This window comes from Branchiostoma belcheri, unplaced genomic scaffold (assembly GCF_001625305.1).
Source record: "Branchiostoma belcheri isolate BF01 breed outbred unplaced genomic scaffold, Haploidv18h27 scaffold1, whole genome shotgun sequence".
Lineage (NCBI taxonomy): Eukaryota > Metazoa > Chordata > Leptocardii > Amphioxiformes > Branchiostomatidae > Branchiostoma > Branchiostoma belcheri.
In genome coordinates this window covers 6868497-6880959 of record NW_017802379.1, presented here as the reverse complement: position 1 = coordinate 6880959, position 12463 = coordinate 6868497, and the positions used below count along the sequence as shown (strand labels likewise).

The 12463-nt window shown below is 45.3% G+C and overlaps 2 protein-coding genes across 2 annotated transcripts; one reads left to right on the top strand and one right to left on the bottom strand.

The window, feature by feature from the left end:
* Positions 1-1558: 1558 nt before the first annotated feature.
* LOC109463157 lies at positions 1559-5021 on the top strand. Its single transcript, XM_019759876.1, has 5 exons — positions 1559-2075; positions 2538-2662; positions 3055-3170; positions 3621-3775; positions 4201-5021. Exons 1-5 carry the CDS (start codon positions 1761-1763, stop codon positions 4372-4374), a joined length of 885 nt encoding a protein of 294 aa, XP_019615435.1. The 5' UTR covers positions 1559-1760; the 3' UTR covers positions 4375-5021.
* Positions 5022-5196: 175 nt separating this feature from the next.
* LOC109468544 (kelch-like protein 21) lies at positions 5197-9277 on the bottom strand. Its single transcript, XM_019766832.1, has 5 exons — positions 9124-9277; positions 7920-7990; positions 7636-7731; positions 6512-7504; positions 5197-6231 (listed from the first exon to the last, which is right to left on the bottom strand). Exons 2-5 carry the CDS (start codon positions 7980-7982, stop codon positions 5197-5199), a joined length of 2187 nt encoding a protein of 728 aa, XP_019622391.1. The 5' UTR covers positions 7983-7990; positions 9124-9277.
* Between the last annotated feature and the right edge of the window lie 3186 nt (positions 9278-12463).

Below are 12463 nucleotides of genomic sequence, written 5' to 3'. Positions count from 1 at the left end.
GATCGAGTTGACCGAGTTGACCAGGGTAGTGGACCGAGTTGACCGAGTTGCCCCCACTCGTAGCCCTCCCTGATCCTTCGATCTGCCCCCACTCGTATCCCTCCCTGATCCTTCCATCTGCCCCCACTCGTAGCCCTCCCTGATCCTTCCATCAGCCCCCACTCGTAGCCCTCCCTGATCCTTCCATCTGCCCCCACTCGTAGCCCTCCCTGATCCTTCGATCTGCCCCCACTCGTAGCCCTCCCTGATCCTTCCATCTGCCCCCACTCGTAGCCCTCCCTGATCCTTCCTTCTGCCCCCACTAGTAGCCATACGAGTATTGATAAGTATTGATAAGTACACTAGAAGGACACCTAAGCATCATGATGCAGATAGCTATTTGAGTAGACTAGATAGATATTTGAGTAGAAATTAGTTTGATATGTTGCATTTTTGAAGAACTTGCCATACATTGTACCTGGTACTACTGTTGTGCAATAAAGTTTGACTTCTGTATAAGGTATGGGGTCGTTTTTTCAAACATGTTCGCCGCAAAAACGCATTGTTCTATACGTAGTATTTCTGTGTAATTCGGCATGTTGTGATGCACGTCTTTTTATTTTCACCCTATCAGTTTTGATATTGAAGTAAATGCATATTTTAGAAACATCCCTATAATGTTGTTGAATTGTTTTCGCCCGGCCGGTTGGTGCACCGGTGATAGCCCAGCGTGTGGCGTGCGGACCCGGTGTCAAGCCATATACATGATCCTGCCAAATACCTGACTCCGACACTACATGGGGGTTTCCAATATACCTGAGACAAGGGGTGGGAGACTAAAGATCACTAAACCTAACCTAACCCCAATCGTAAGTCTAACCCTAGCCCTGAACAATGATCCCAACTCTAACCCTAACTCTAATACCAACCCTAACCCTAACTCTAATACCAACTCTAACCCTAGCCCTAAACACCTGGCCTCTCACGTATATGGCAGCTCAAGGATTTGGCTCAACACCGGAACAGTTGCACGACGCAGCAGGCAGCGTACAAGTGGCGTGGGGCATGCTCAGGGGGATACTGTTCCTAGCCTAATCTGCAAAATATAAAACATCACGGAGGATTGTTGCCTATGACTGCTTGTTGTTTTTTTCCAATAGACCAAAACCTTCATGAGCAAAGACATTTAAACAGATGAGAATCACTTGACCCAGCAAAATCTCAGACGGATGACCGCTGAGACCTTGACTCCTTGCCAACCTTCCGTCAGTCTGTAACTAGTTATACACATTTCAAGGTTTAGCCTTGTCCATACACTTTATAGTAAACTTAGATAATAAGATGCCCTTAAGTGACCTAAGCCGGTAGGGTAAGGGTCGACATTAGACATGTTCTTTGACTATCAAATTCATATTGACTGAGGTGTTTATGGTTAACCTGGGACTGGAGTACAATGTCCTTGGGTTAACTGAGGACAGCCAAAGTTTCCTGATTCACGCCCGGTGGCAAGCGCCAATAGCCTGGCATGCCAGGCCCTGGCGCGACACGACTTCCTTCGGTCAGGGAAGCCACAAGGTCCGCCGAGTCCCAGAGTTGACTCCAAGTGTCTAATTTATCTTTCGCACCAAGGAGGTTTCAGTGAAGATAGTCTATGTGTGGTAAAATTTCCTTGGGTACAGGCTGGCCCTGAGCCAAGAAGCTGGCCTTCATGTCGCCTTAGCAACAAGCTGGCTACAATTGGCGTGATTGGTTCCGTACGGGCACTTCACTTTTGTGCGAACATGGACGGCTCGGCTCGCGTGGTTTTGGTGCTGTGCACCGCTGTGTGGACGCTTCCCGCCTCAGCTGAAGGGGCTGCCAGCCTGTCGTCCCTCGGCCTCCCCCTACCCGACATCCCGACAGGGTACGTGTACAAGAACGGTAACCCGCTGGCGCCCATTCAAGTCGAGATGTTCGGTGACCTGGTCTGTCCAGACTTCAGGAACGCTTTCCCCGTCTTAAAGGAAGTAGCGGACTGGTACGGACCGAACCTTTTGTGTCTGAAGATCCACCTCTTCCCGCTGCCGTACCACAAGTACGCCTTCTTGACTCACCAGGTTAGTACCGAGGAAAACCTTCAGGTCTTTCTTTACCAAGTTATTGAAGAAATGGTTGGCGAAGACTTGGGGTGTTGTTCACCTTTAAAGTCACTAGTGTCAACAACTTGAGACTGCCCAAGGCCGGCGCCGCTGAGAACGGAATGTTTTCCTTGTTGTTGGTTGCTTGATTTCTATCTTTCATATTCTATATCTTTCTCATTTTAGCTAGAGGGACGCGTACCGTCGTATTATCGTAACGTTACGTGAGACAAACCAGATACCAGATTTTCTTGGACCGTACCCATACAACAACAAAATGAGGGCGAACAACATCTCGATGCTATTGCTTACATGGTAAACAATGTAGAGGGTGCGTATTAGTGTTGGTGACATTTTCTAAAGAAACGACGAACAAACATGTCAAGTCACAATTGTAAGTCCGTAAGATCTGTTTGGTGATTACACTATTGACACTTACAGGTTCTACATATTATTGAGCCCTACGTCGGCATCAACGGTACGTTTGACTACATGGACCGCGTCCTGGCTGACCTGGAGAAGTTTTCTGGGGCTGTTATGAACAGGACGGAGGGACAGGTGTACAAGTAGGTCTGATTTTTCAACATACCTGTCCGTTTGGGAGACTGAATTTTCAAATATCACAATTCTTTTATAGAACTTTTAAAGAAAGTTCTATTATTTTATACAAAACAAGAAAATCCAAGACATTTTTCAAAATTATACCGTTATCGTGTTTAAGAAGGGATTGAATGTATGAAGGAATGAACAAACTAACGGACGGACGAATAAGTGAATGAACGAATGGATGAATGAACGAGTGGATGAATGAATGAACAAATGAATGGATGGATGGATAGCACATTGAGTAATAAACGAATTCGTAGGTCGTTAGGAATCAAAGAAAGCGAAGGGAGGCAAAATGAATGATGAATAAAGGACGGAATGACTACAAAAGACTACAATATTTTTTCTGCAGTGAGCTGTTGAGTATTGTCCAGACTCTCGGAGTGACCGCTGACCAGTACTGGACAGGGCTGGACGAGAGACCCCCAAACTACAGAGCAAGGATTGAGTTTAAATACGCCTGTCACCGTGAGTGGACGATTTTTCTGTATACCAGGACCAGTGCTGCATGATGCAACCTTCAAAACATCCGTATAGTGAGATTACTTTTTAGCCTGGAGTTAACGGAATGTTAACAAGAGTAGCTAGAGTATTGTTTAAATTTGTTTGTTTGGGTCTCCATTAGTGTGCCAAATCACACTATTCTTCTTGGAGTCCTGGTGATGATGCAATCACCGTGTGGCTAACAAGACGGGGGTTCACCAGGCCTCCATTCGGGTGATTTGAAGTGTATCCGACTTCCAGTTAGTAGTACAAATGTATTTGGGACATCGCACACCGGGGCCCCAATTCCTTCATTCTACGTATACGTTGAAATATTGGTTGCTAAAAAACTAGATAATACATTCTCTAGTACGTGTCATTCTGAATTTTTGTCTCAACTTATGTTGACTTGCAATAATGCTATATCATTGATAGGGGGCGTGGCCGCAACGCCCACATATTTCGTCAACGGCATCATGGTAAACCCAGTCCCGGCATCAGCGGGCGGAGAGTTCGGCCTGGACCAATGGAAAGAGGCGTTAGACCCGATGTTGGGCACTGAAGAACAGAAACAAGAGAAGGAACAGTTGGTGGGTACCTAAACTTAAGCTGTACAGTCACAAAACTTTTTTTCAATTAGTTTGAAAGAATATTTGGAAAGATGTTGACGGCATACGTGCTGTCGACGTCGTTCAGCAAGTAAATGTACGTCAATTGTTGCTCATACATTAGGATTTCATATAAGTACATTGTCGTCGCAACACATTGCATGACTACAAGTATTTTTTGTATATAATCTCCAAGCAGATGTCTGGCGGCTGAAACGTTAGAACTGGCCATCTAGCTAGAGAGAGTCCTCAGTCGCGTCGGCAAATGGTAACTGTCTGGCCAATTTGATACCGTCTCTGCAGTCACCGAAAGATCTACTTGGAGATTATTTTTATAGCCATGTCGGTGTTTTCTGCATCTCCGTAAGATATTTTTCTCTCATTTTTTTTCTGCTGCTTGCCCACAGGCGGCTGACGGTTTCAGCTATGGCACCTGTCCCACTAAGACCGCCCAGGCCCAGGGGACGTGCCCCGGTATCACCGACGGGACCAGTGCGGGAACAAATCCATCCCCCGTGTCTACTACTGTATTAACCCTGTTAGCTGTTTTCTCACTGAGTGGGGCATATACATGTATGTGAACTATAGTGTAAGACAAAAAAACATAAATGTTCCCCTTCAAAACAAATGTTGAAAATTGTATTGTTCTTTCCCCAGTTTGAAGACGCTTTGTTGAATCACAATCACTTTTTTGATGGGCTGAGTGCACATGGCTTAATTCCTGGGAAAGTCCAATACGAAAACAAGTCTACGCCTTCCAATAGTTAATCATTGATCAAGGTTCAGTAATGTACACTCTCAAGTCCTATTTACAGTTTGTGTACATACGCTATACTCCTGGTTTCGGCAAAGCTGTACATTCTTTGAAGTATCGATATCGAGAATTAGTAGTATAGCATGCAAAGATAGACCTGTAGGCATTGCATTGATCCATTGGAATAAAAAAGACTACGTCACACACAACGCCACAGTACAAGTAAGTGGTACACGTGTACCTCAGAAGTGTGACTAAGCCCTATCCGTTTTCATCTCTGTCATTTACTAACCATTGTTTGAGGTGTCTAGTACTAGTAGCCTTATTCTACTGACAGCATATGCATTAGTCTTACATTTCCCATATCAGCGCGTGTGTATGTTAGCACATGCAAAACAAAATGTACACCATATAAAATTGGAAACACAGTGTAATATGATATACACAATTCGTAATTTGCTATACACAATTCATTCAAACAAGCTAGAATATTTGACAATCAATCAATGTCTACATACATACAATATACACATATAATTCTTACTCTTTAACGACATCCAGTATTCTTTATCAATCATCATTTCTGTCAGGTCTTTATCGCTAAAATAATCAATGTCTACTGATCCTAAATTTCCCTTTCCCTAGTTCCCTAAAGAAGTGCTTCAGTCTGTTGCGCAGTTGTTTCCCGGTATATGGGTGCCGTCGCCCGGCCCCACATAGTTGGCACGTTGACAGTGTCTAACAGAGTTGGCGCCTTCTTGGCTTTCTCGACCCTGGCCTGGATCCACTGGCAGTTGTTGACCGTGACGCAGCTGTGTGCCCGGCGGATGTGGTTGGGCTGGATGCCGAGGATCTCCCAGCTGTCCACCGCCGGGTCGTAGTACTCAAAAGCCGGGGTCAGGTACGCCGCCTCGAAGGTGTCCCTTCCACCGGTGATGATGATTCCGTCCCCTAGCGTCGTCATGCCGCACTGCAGGTGGCTGTTCTTCGGGGCGGGGACTTTGAGGTAGTCCATGAGGTCGACGTCGTAGGCACACATGGTGAAGAACCTGCCTAATATGGGCATCATGTAGATCTTACTACCGAGGCCGATGGCCTGGTACTGCCTCTTCCCGCCGTGGTACGAGCTCACCGACTCCACGTCCCACGTGTCGCTCCCAGGATCGTAACACTGCACCTCCATCGCACGCTCCTGCGGGTCGTCTCCTTCGTAACCAAAGACGAACAACTTCCCCCTGCAGACCGCTGTTGCGATTTTCCTCACAGATTTGAGGATTCTCCGCAGTTTGTTCCACGTGTTCGTACTGGGGTCGTAAGCCTCGAAACAGTCTTCGTAACTTGATACCTGCATCATGTCTCCGATGGCGTAGACGCGACCGTGCAGCGTCTCGAGGCGCACGCGCCCCTGGTGCGGGAGGAGAGGGTCGGGCAGCCGGTACCAAACGTTCGTCTGCGTCGCGAAACGCCAAAACTCGGACCGCCCCTTGTCGTCGAAGGTCGCCAAGATGTAGATGTCGTTGTCCCAGGCTGAGACGGCGTGGCAGCAGTACTTGATTCTGTCGGGGATGGATGAGATGATGGCCCAACACCTACTCTCCGGCTCCAGGACGTCAATATGGCTGACTTTGTCACTCTGACAGCCCGGCTGTTCTCCTCCACTGATCCCTCCTACCTGTACTACAACCTGTATAACACATAAGTAGCACACAACATGAACACCATAAATATTTTTATTTTATAATCATCTACCTTCTTATTACTTTTTACGTCTTTCAATGGCAATTCAACACAGACGTCAGACCATTTTAAACTTATCAAATTGCGATTGCGTTACATGCTTACAAATATGACATGCTTACCTGTGTTTATAATTGGTAATGATTTACGGCCAACATAAAATTCAATAAAAGCAAAAAATTAGTAAATTAGCAAAATAGCGTTAAAAGTAGACAGTAAAAAATTACCTGAGTTGAAAAGGTTTTCTTCTTATGTTCACTGATTTCGTTTTCTACCTTCGCCACTTCCTCCATGGCTTCCTTCGACCTCACAACTACCGCCGAAGTCTTCACTGTGTTCTCCAGGTATCCCTTATTCATCAGTCTTAGTTTCATTTTCTTCAGTAGTTGTGGAAGGTGCTCCTTGAGACCCGTCTCGTCCGGTCTTACCCACTTCAAGACGGCCTCGAAGACGGTTTCCCTCCCCCATCTGCAGGCCCTGTCTGTCACTATGCTCTCCATGTCATCTAGAGTCAACTGCCGGAAGTCTTCCGAACACGAGACTTGTGGCAGGTTCTCTAAGATGTACGCTCGTGCCTCTTCAGCGAGTTTCTTGCGCGTGTAGAGATCGGCGAACTTCATGATCCCGACCGAGTTTTCCACGTCCAGTTGCCGGCGGAGGAACTCGCAGCAGGCCTTGGCGAGCGGCATGAGCTGGAAGATGGAGCTGGCGTGCATCAGTGTCTCCACGTTCTTACTGGTAATGGTGATCTCCCCGGAGTACGCGTAGTCCATGATCTCATTCACGATCGGAGCCGAGACGTCCCGAAGCCAGATGTAGTCGTTCTTGCTCTCCACGAAGTCTCCGAAGAGCATCAGCTCGAAGTAGTTACTGAAGGCCGCGAGGACCATCCTGTGGCACGGGATGTCCAGCTTCCCGACTTTCACGGTCAAGTCGCAGAACTTTCCCGCCAGACGCAAGTTCCGTATCTTCTTGAACACGTCCTCGCACTCGTAGTCGTAGATGAGGGACTCGCTTTTGAAGACCTTCGCGCATCCGCGCTCGGTGAGGTGGCATGTCAGGTCGGTGGGCCCGGCTTTGGTGTTGACGAGTCGGCGCAGGCCCTCAGCCAGGGTCCGGGAGTGGATTTTGTCCGTGAACTTGAGGTTCCCGCTTTCATCCGTGGCGTAGTCGACGTCAGCGCTGATGAAGGGTGGGGCTGGGGTGTCTTGGGCCCAGGGCTAGAAATATTGAGAGAAAAAGAAAGAGAAAATACAAAGGAAAATTAAAATTGACCGTCATGATAGCAGATCAATGTTTCAGAGAATGTTTTGCATTCTAAAAGATAAATGTATATGAAGATGATATTCACCCGTAAGCCTAAGGGAATACCGAGATGGGGACAGGGCGCTCCGGTAAACTCGTCTGTCTGTCCAGACCGCTGACCGCCTGACACGGACAACATCGGCTGAAGCACAAAATCCGTGAATTACCTTTTTTTTCTAATTTTCATAAATTCCGAGAAATGTATCCAGAGCAATCCGACCATCATCTGATTTGAGAGTACAAAAGCCAAGCATGTGATTGCGAGAAATACACGTGAACACAGCTTATATTAACTAGCGTGCCACAAGGTAAAATACTGGGACCACTTACCCCGACCAACGCTCCTAACAATGAAGGATCTACTACATTCTCGGCCTGGAAGTAAGCAGCCATCTCACTATCTGCAAAATACAGTAGACTTCTGTTAAGGTAAGAACTTCTCTCATCAAGTTTCCGAACTTCATACAGCAAATAAAGTAGAATTGAGCTCAAGAATACTATCCCCAAATTTGATTACATTCAAGCCTTATATTACAGATTGTTGTTGAGTGTAAGGTGAAGTTTCTCACACCGACTGAAGTGTCTACTTCCTTCTACGTCATTTATATCTATACATTTTATTTTTATCGTAACCAGCCAGTCCCTGTTGACATATCTTACCTTGTGAGGACACGTTACATAATCTAGGGTGGACAAAGATTCTGACAAAAAGCACGTTCAGGTCTTAAAATCAAACATAAATTCGCTGATGTTTCAACCATTGATCTTAACTGTTTATGTATTAGGAAAGAAACAGTCCAAAACTGATGTACCAAGAATGTGCTGTAGGATTTGAAGTTCCGATTTGGTGCGCGTGCGTGTCGTTAAAAGAAAATAAAGCGCTCCAGATTAAAACCTTTCCCGTCATCTGAGGGGTTCAGACTTCAAACGCACACCATGAGGCAGGCTATATCTGATGAGATTTCAACGTGGTGTCCTGTGGAGCTCTCATGTCACGCGGATGGACTTGGACGTGCTGCCATGTTGGATCAATGCCACGTGCACTGATGCAGCATTCACGGCAGTAGCCTCTAGCAGGCTTCGGTAGTTGGCCAAATAGAGAGATAACATGCCAGGGGAGTTGGTCCGGTACAGTTTTCGGGCGCGGCAAACTGTACTCTCCAGCGGACCAACTACTCTCATCCAAGCAGAGGTTTGGAACATTTATGATGTGCTGCATGTTCCCAGCCTAGCGGAAACACATATCTATAGCAAACCGGCCCATTGCGCACGCGCATTCGTGATTTCCGGAAGTTGCCCAGGCTTTCAATGTATATGATATCGTGATGGATTACAATTTACAACATACGTGTATCAGAAAAGATTATATACCAACAATATCAGTCTAAAACATTCTCAGATGAAAATAGAAAACCAGAGTTAAGGATACACCCTTACTAAAGGTGCAACCGTACCTTTGAAGCAAACCAAATTGTCAAGCTACATCACAGTACATGCTGGTTTAGTACACTGTTATGCATTTACAAGGACTTACTTTCTGTGTTGACCTTGTCAATACAGCTTCATGTGCACCCAAACGACGCTCCCTCTGCCCGAGTCACTGGTCTAAAGTCTGGAATGATGCATCAGTTATTTCACTTGAAAATCATATCACAATCTTCTGCATAAGAGACGACCGGCTCAGCTGCGAATGGGCCGCCACCTTGTTTAGGGGACGGGGCTAAATTTAGCCAGGAGAATGTTTGCAATTCGAGCTCTGCACAAACATTTAGGAACGTGAAGGGCTGGAGATTACTACTATATTATGTCTTCCCTTTTGCAACTGACGGGATTCGGTATATAAAATAGGTGCCAGATGTACAACACAAAAGGCACTAGATGTAGCGTATGTGTCATTCTTACCCTGTAGATGTTTGAGGTTGTCTCGAGGCCAACAGCTGAACTGAGTGGACTACAAATAACAACGCTGCCTCTGATTATCTGTATCTGTATAGCCGTCCCTTGTGGGGTCGTGTGGCGCAGTCGGTAGCGCGTTCGGCTCACACCCCAGAGGTTGCGGGTTCGAACCCCACCTTGTGCACCGATCTTGTGCCCTTGGGAAAGGCACTTTACACGACTTTCCTCACTTCACTCAGGTGTAAATGAGTACCTAGCTTCGGTTAGGGACGTCCCTCGGATAGGACGTAAACTGGAGGTCCCGTGTTTGAGGAGAGCCACACCTCGAGCACGTTAAAGATCCCACCACACCTTTCGAAAAAGAGTAGGGGCATGCCCCGGTGTGCGATGGTACAAACACTACTGTATGGAGTTGGTGATTCACTTCAAATCACCCGGACAGAGGCCTGGCGACCTCCGTCTTGTATAAGCCACATGGTGATTAACATCGGCATTCACCCGGACGGAGGCGTGGCGAACCCCGTCTGTATCAGCCAAAATCTTGGAGAGGAGATAGGCGCCGCCAAGATTATAAGCCTACTGAAACATCATGGCGCAAGTCCAGACATGCTGCTGGCTGCCATGATGCCCCTACGACCGTTCACGGTTATGGGTCTACATACATACATACATAGCCGTCCCTCGGCTTAACACACCAGCTTCGCGGGCACGTGGCGCGGCGGCAGCTGGCTATATTACACCGAACGACTTGTTACACCAAGGCTATGAACATCTAAATATTGTTTCAAGATATCAAGTGAGGATGCCCCTACTGTATTTGGTGGCAGCGAGTTACTTGTACTCTACGATAGTTCTAGGGCAAAGAAACGAGTTTCTGAACACCTTAACCCTTGGTTGATAACTCTGGTAGTGAAGGTATGACTATTTCTTGTTCTTTCCTAAGCTGGTATTAGGTACTTGATAGTTGGTACGTATGTCTGCCTTTCAGTGACAATCACTAGGTTTCTTTTAATTTCCGTTACACTATCACCCCTTTCATGCAATTAATACAGATTGTTAATGGCCTTACGACACAGTACTGCGATAGTTAACTGAAAAAGCGATCCTATTCTATGTAAGAAGGAACAGGAGAAACCACACAGCATCGTACATGAATAACTTATTTTATTGACTCTACAAATCACGTGGAAAAGTAGAAACCCATCGTGGTGGGGGGGTAAACCTCGCCACCACGGGCGGGAGGCTACGGTCGGTACGGCCGCCTGGCTCGCTCGCTGGACCCCACACTGACATCGGACAGCAGCCACCACGAACGATATTCAGACCAGTCTCCTGCCCCAAAGTAGAACATTTATCGTAACACATTGAGAGTGGACATTTGGAGAAATAATATACATCTTTTCGTGTCCCACTATTTTTTTTTCTATGTACAAAGCTAGGGCACGACGCATGCTCGGCAGCTCGACTTATGTTCGCTGCATCTTGTGCAACAGAATCCTATCATTGAAGCAAAAATTCTTAAATTAATTAAGTTTCACATGCTCTTGAACCAACATATTGTACAAAATTTTGCAGCCTTCCATTCCGAGGCACAAATTATAAAACAATACCTTACACAGCATGGGAGAAATTAGATGATATTCAAGTCATTAATTAAGTAGCACTGGGTGGCATCATCAGAGACATAGGGACCAAATATATGGCAATCATTTTTTACAGTAACTAAATTCATAAAAACGTAGCTTTCTGACAAGTCTTGACAGAAAAATCTCCTGTTGCCATAGTAACGGTCCTTTCCCGTCCCTTGACTGCGTCCCTGAAGGTTTTGCCATTTTTTTTGTACAAGTACACAGTGTACATACATAAAATTAGTCATCTGGCTGTCCTCAGACACAAACAATAATTTATTAAAGTCTTCCATTTGTATAAAATAGATTTACAAGAATCTGGTCTGGTACATACATGGTACTATGTAGATATAATATACATATATTTATAGATATATATATTTTGCAGGTAGTGTATACACACACAGTACATTTTCATTACTTAGGCATCTAAGAGAGAGCAAAGGCAGTATCATCAAGAACACATCGTACACAGACACTTATATTCAGGTCACAAAAATATCACGGTACATACAAAATTCACCAATGTCAACTGCCAGGGTCGGCAATTTTTGAGAGCACTGTGCAGTACAGTTGAGTGATCGAAGGGGACTCACAAAAATATACCAATTTATTTACATGGATTTTGACTCGACGTGCAAACTCTGCGATCTGTAAGCTTTGGTCATCATGGATCTGCACCCACCCACTACCACCGATTTTGGTACGTTCCTCCAAGCTAAGAAAGTGGCAACCCGGACTGCTCCATTTAGCCAACAGGGGAAGCATACTGGCCTTCCAAAGATTCATACCGGTAAGTACAAAAAGCAACAAATACAGACATGTCCCTCAACTGTAGTTTTGCCTTTCTCTGCAGTCTTACAACTAAGGAATTAAAAAGAATCCTAATACAATGGAAGATTGAGGATGAAAAAATATGTGCTGCAAGTTTCGAGATGTTAGTCAAAACCAATTTTATCTTTGCCTTCTTTAAACAAGTTTACATCTGAAACTGTGAAAGAAAAGAGCAGGATCTACTGTATATTTTAGCTAACAAAGCATTTACATAAAAAGGAAAGCAATTTTAAATGTCTCATCAACAATTTGGAAGAATTCATTTGACGGGTACTTAGTACCGAGAGAGTGGTCATGTTTTCAATGATAGCTATGTTGTACTTCGTAAGAGTTGACCTTAAAAAATTAAACCAAATGGTGAGAATTTGAGGTAACTTCATTTGCTAAATTTCATGATAAAGGCAGTAGTAATCAAGGATGAAATTAATTTTGAAGATAAAAAAGGTCTACAGCAGTTGAAAGAATTTGTGGAACCTAAACTAGTCTTAACAAAATACTGAGCATGAATTCATTATT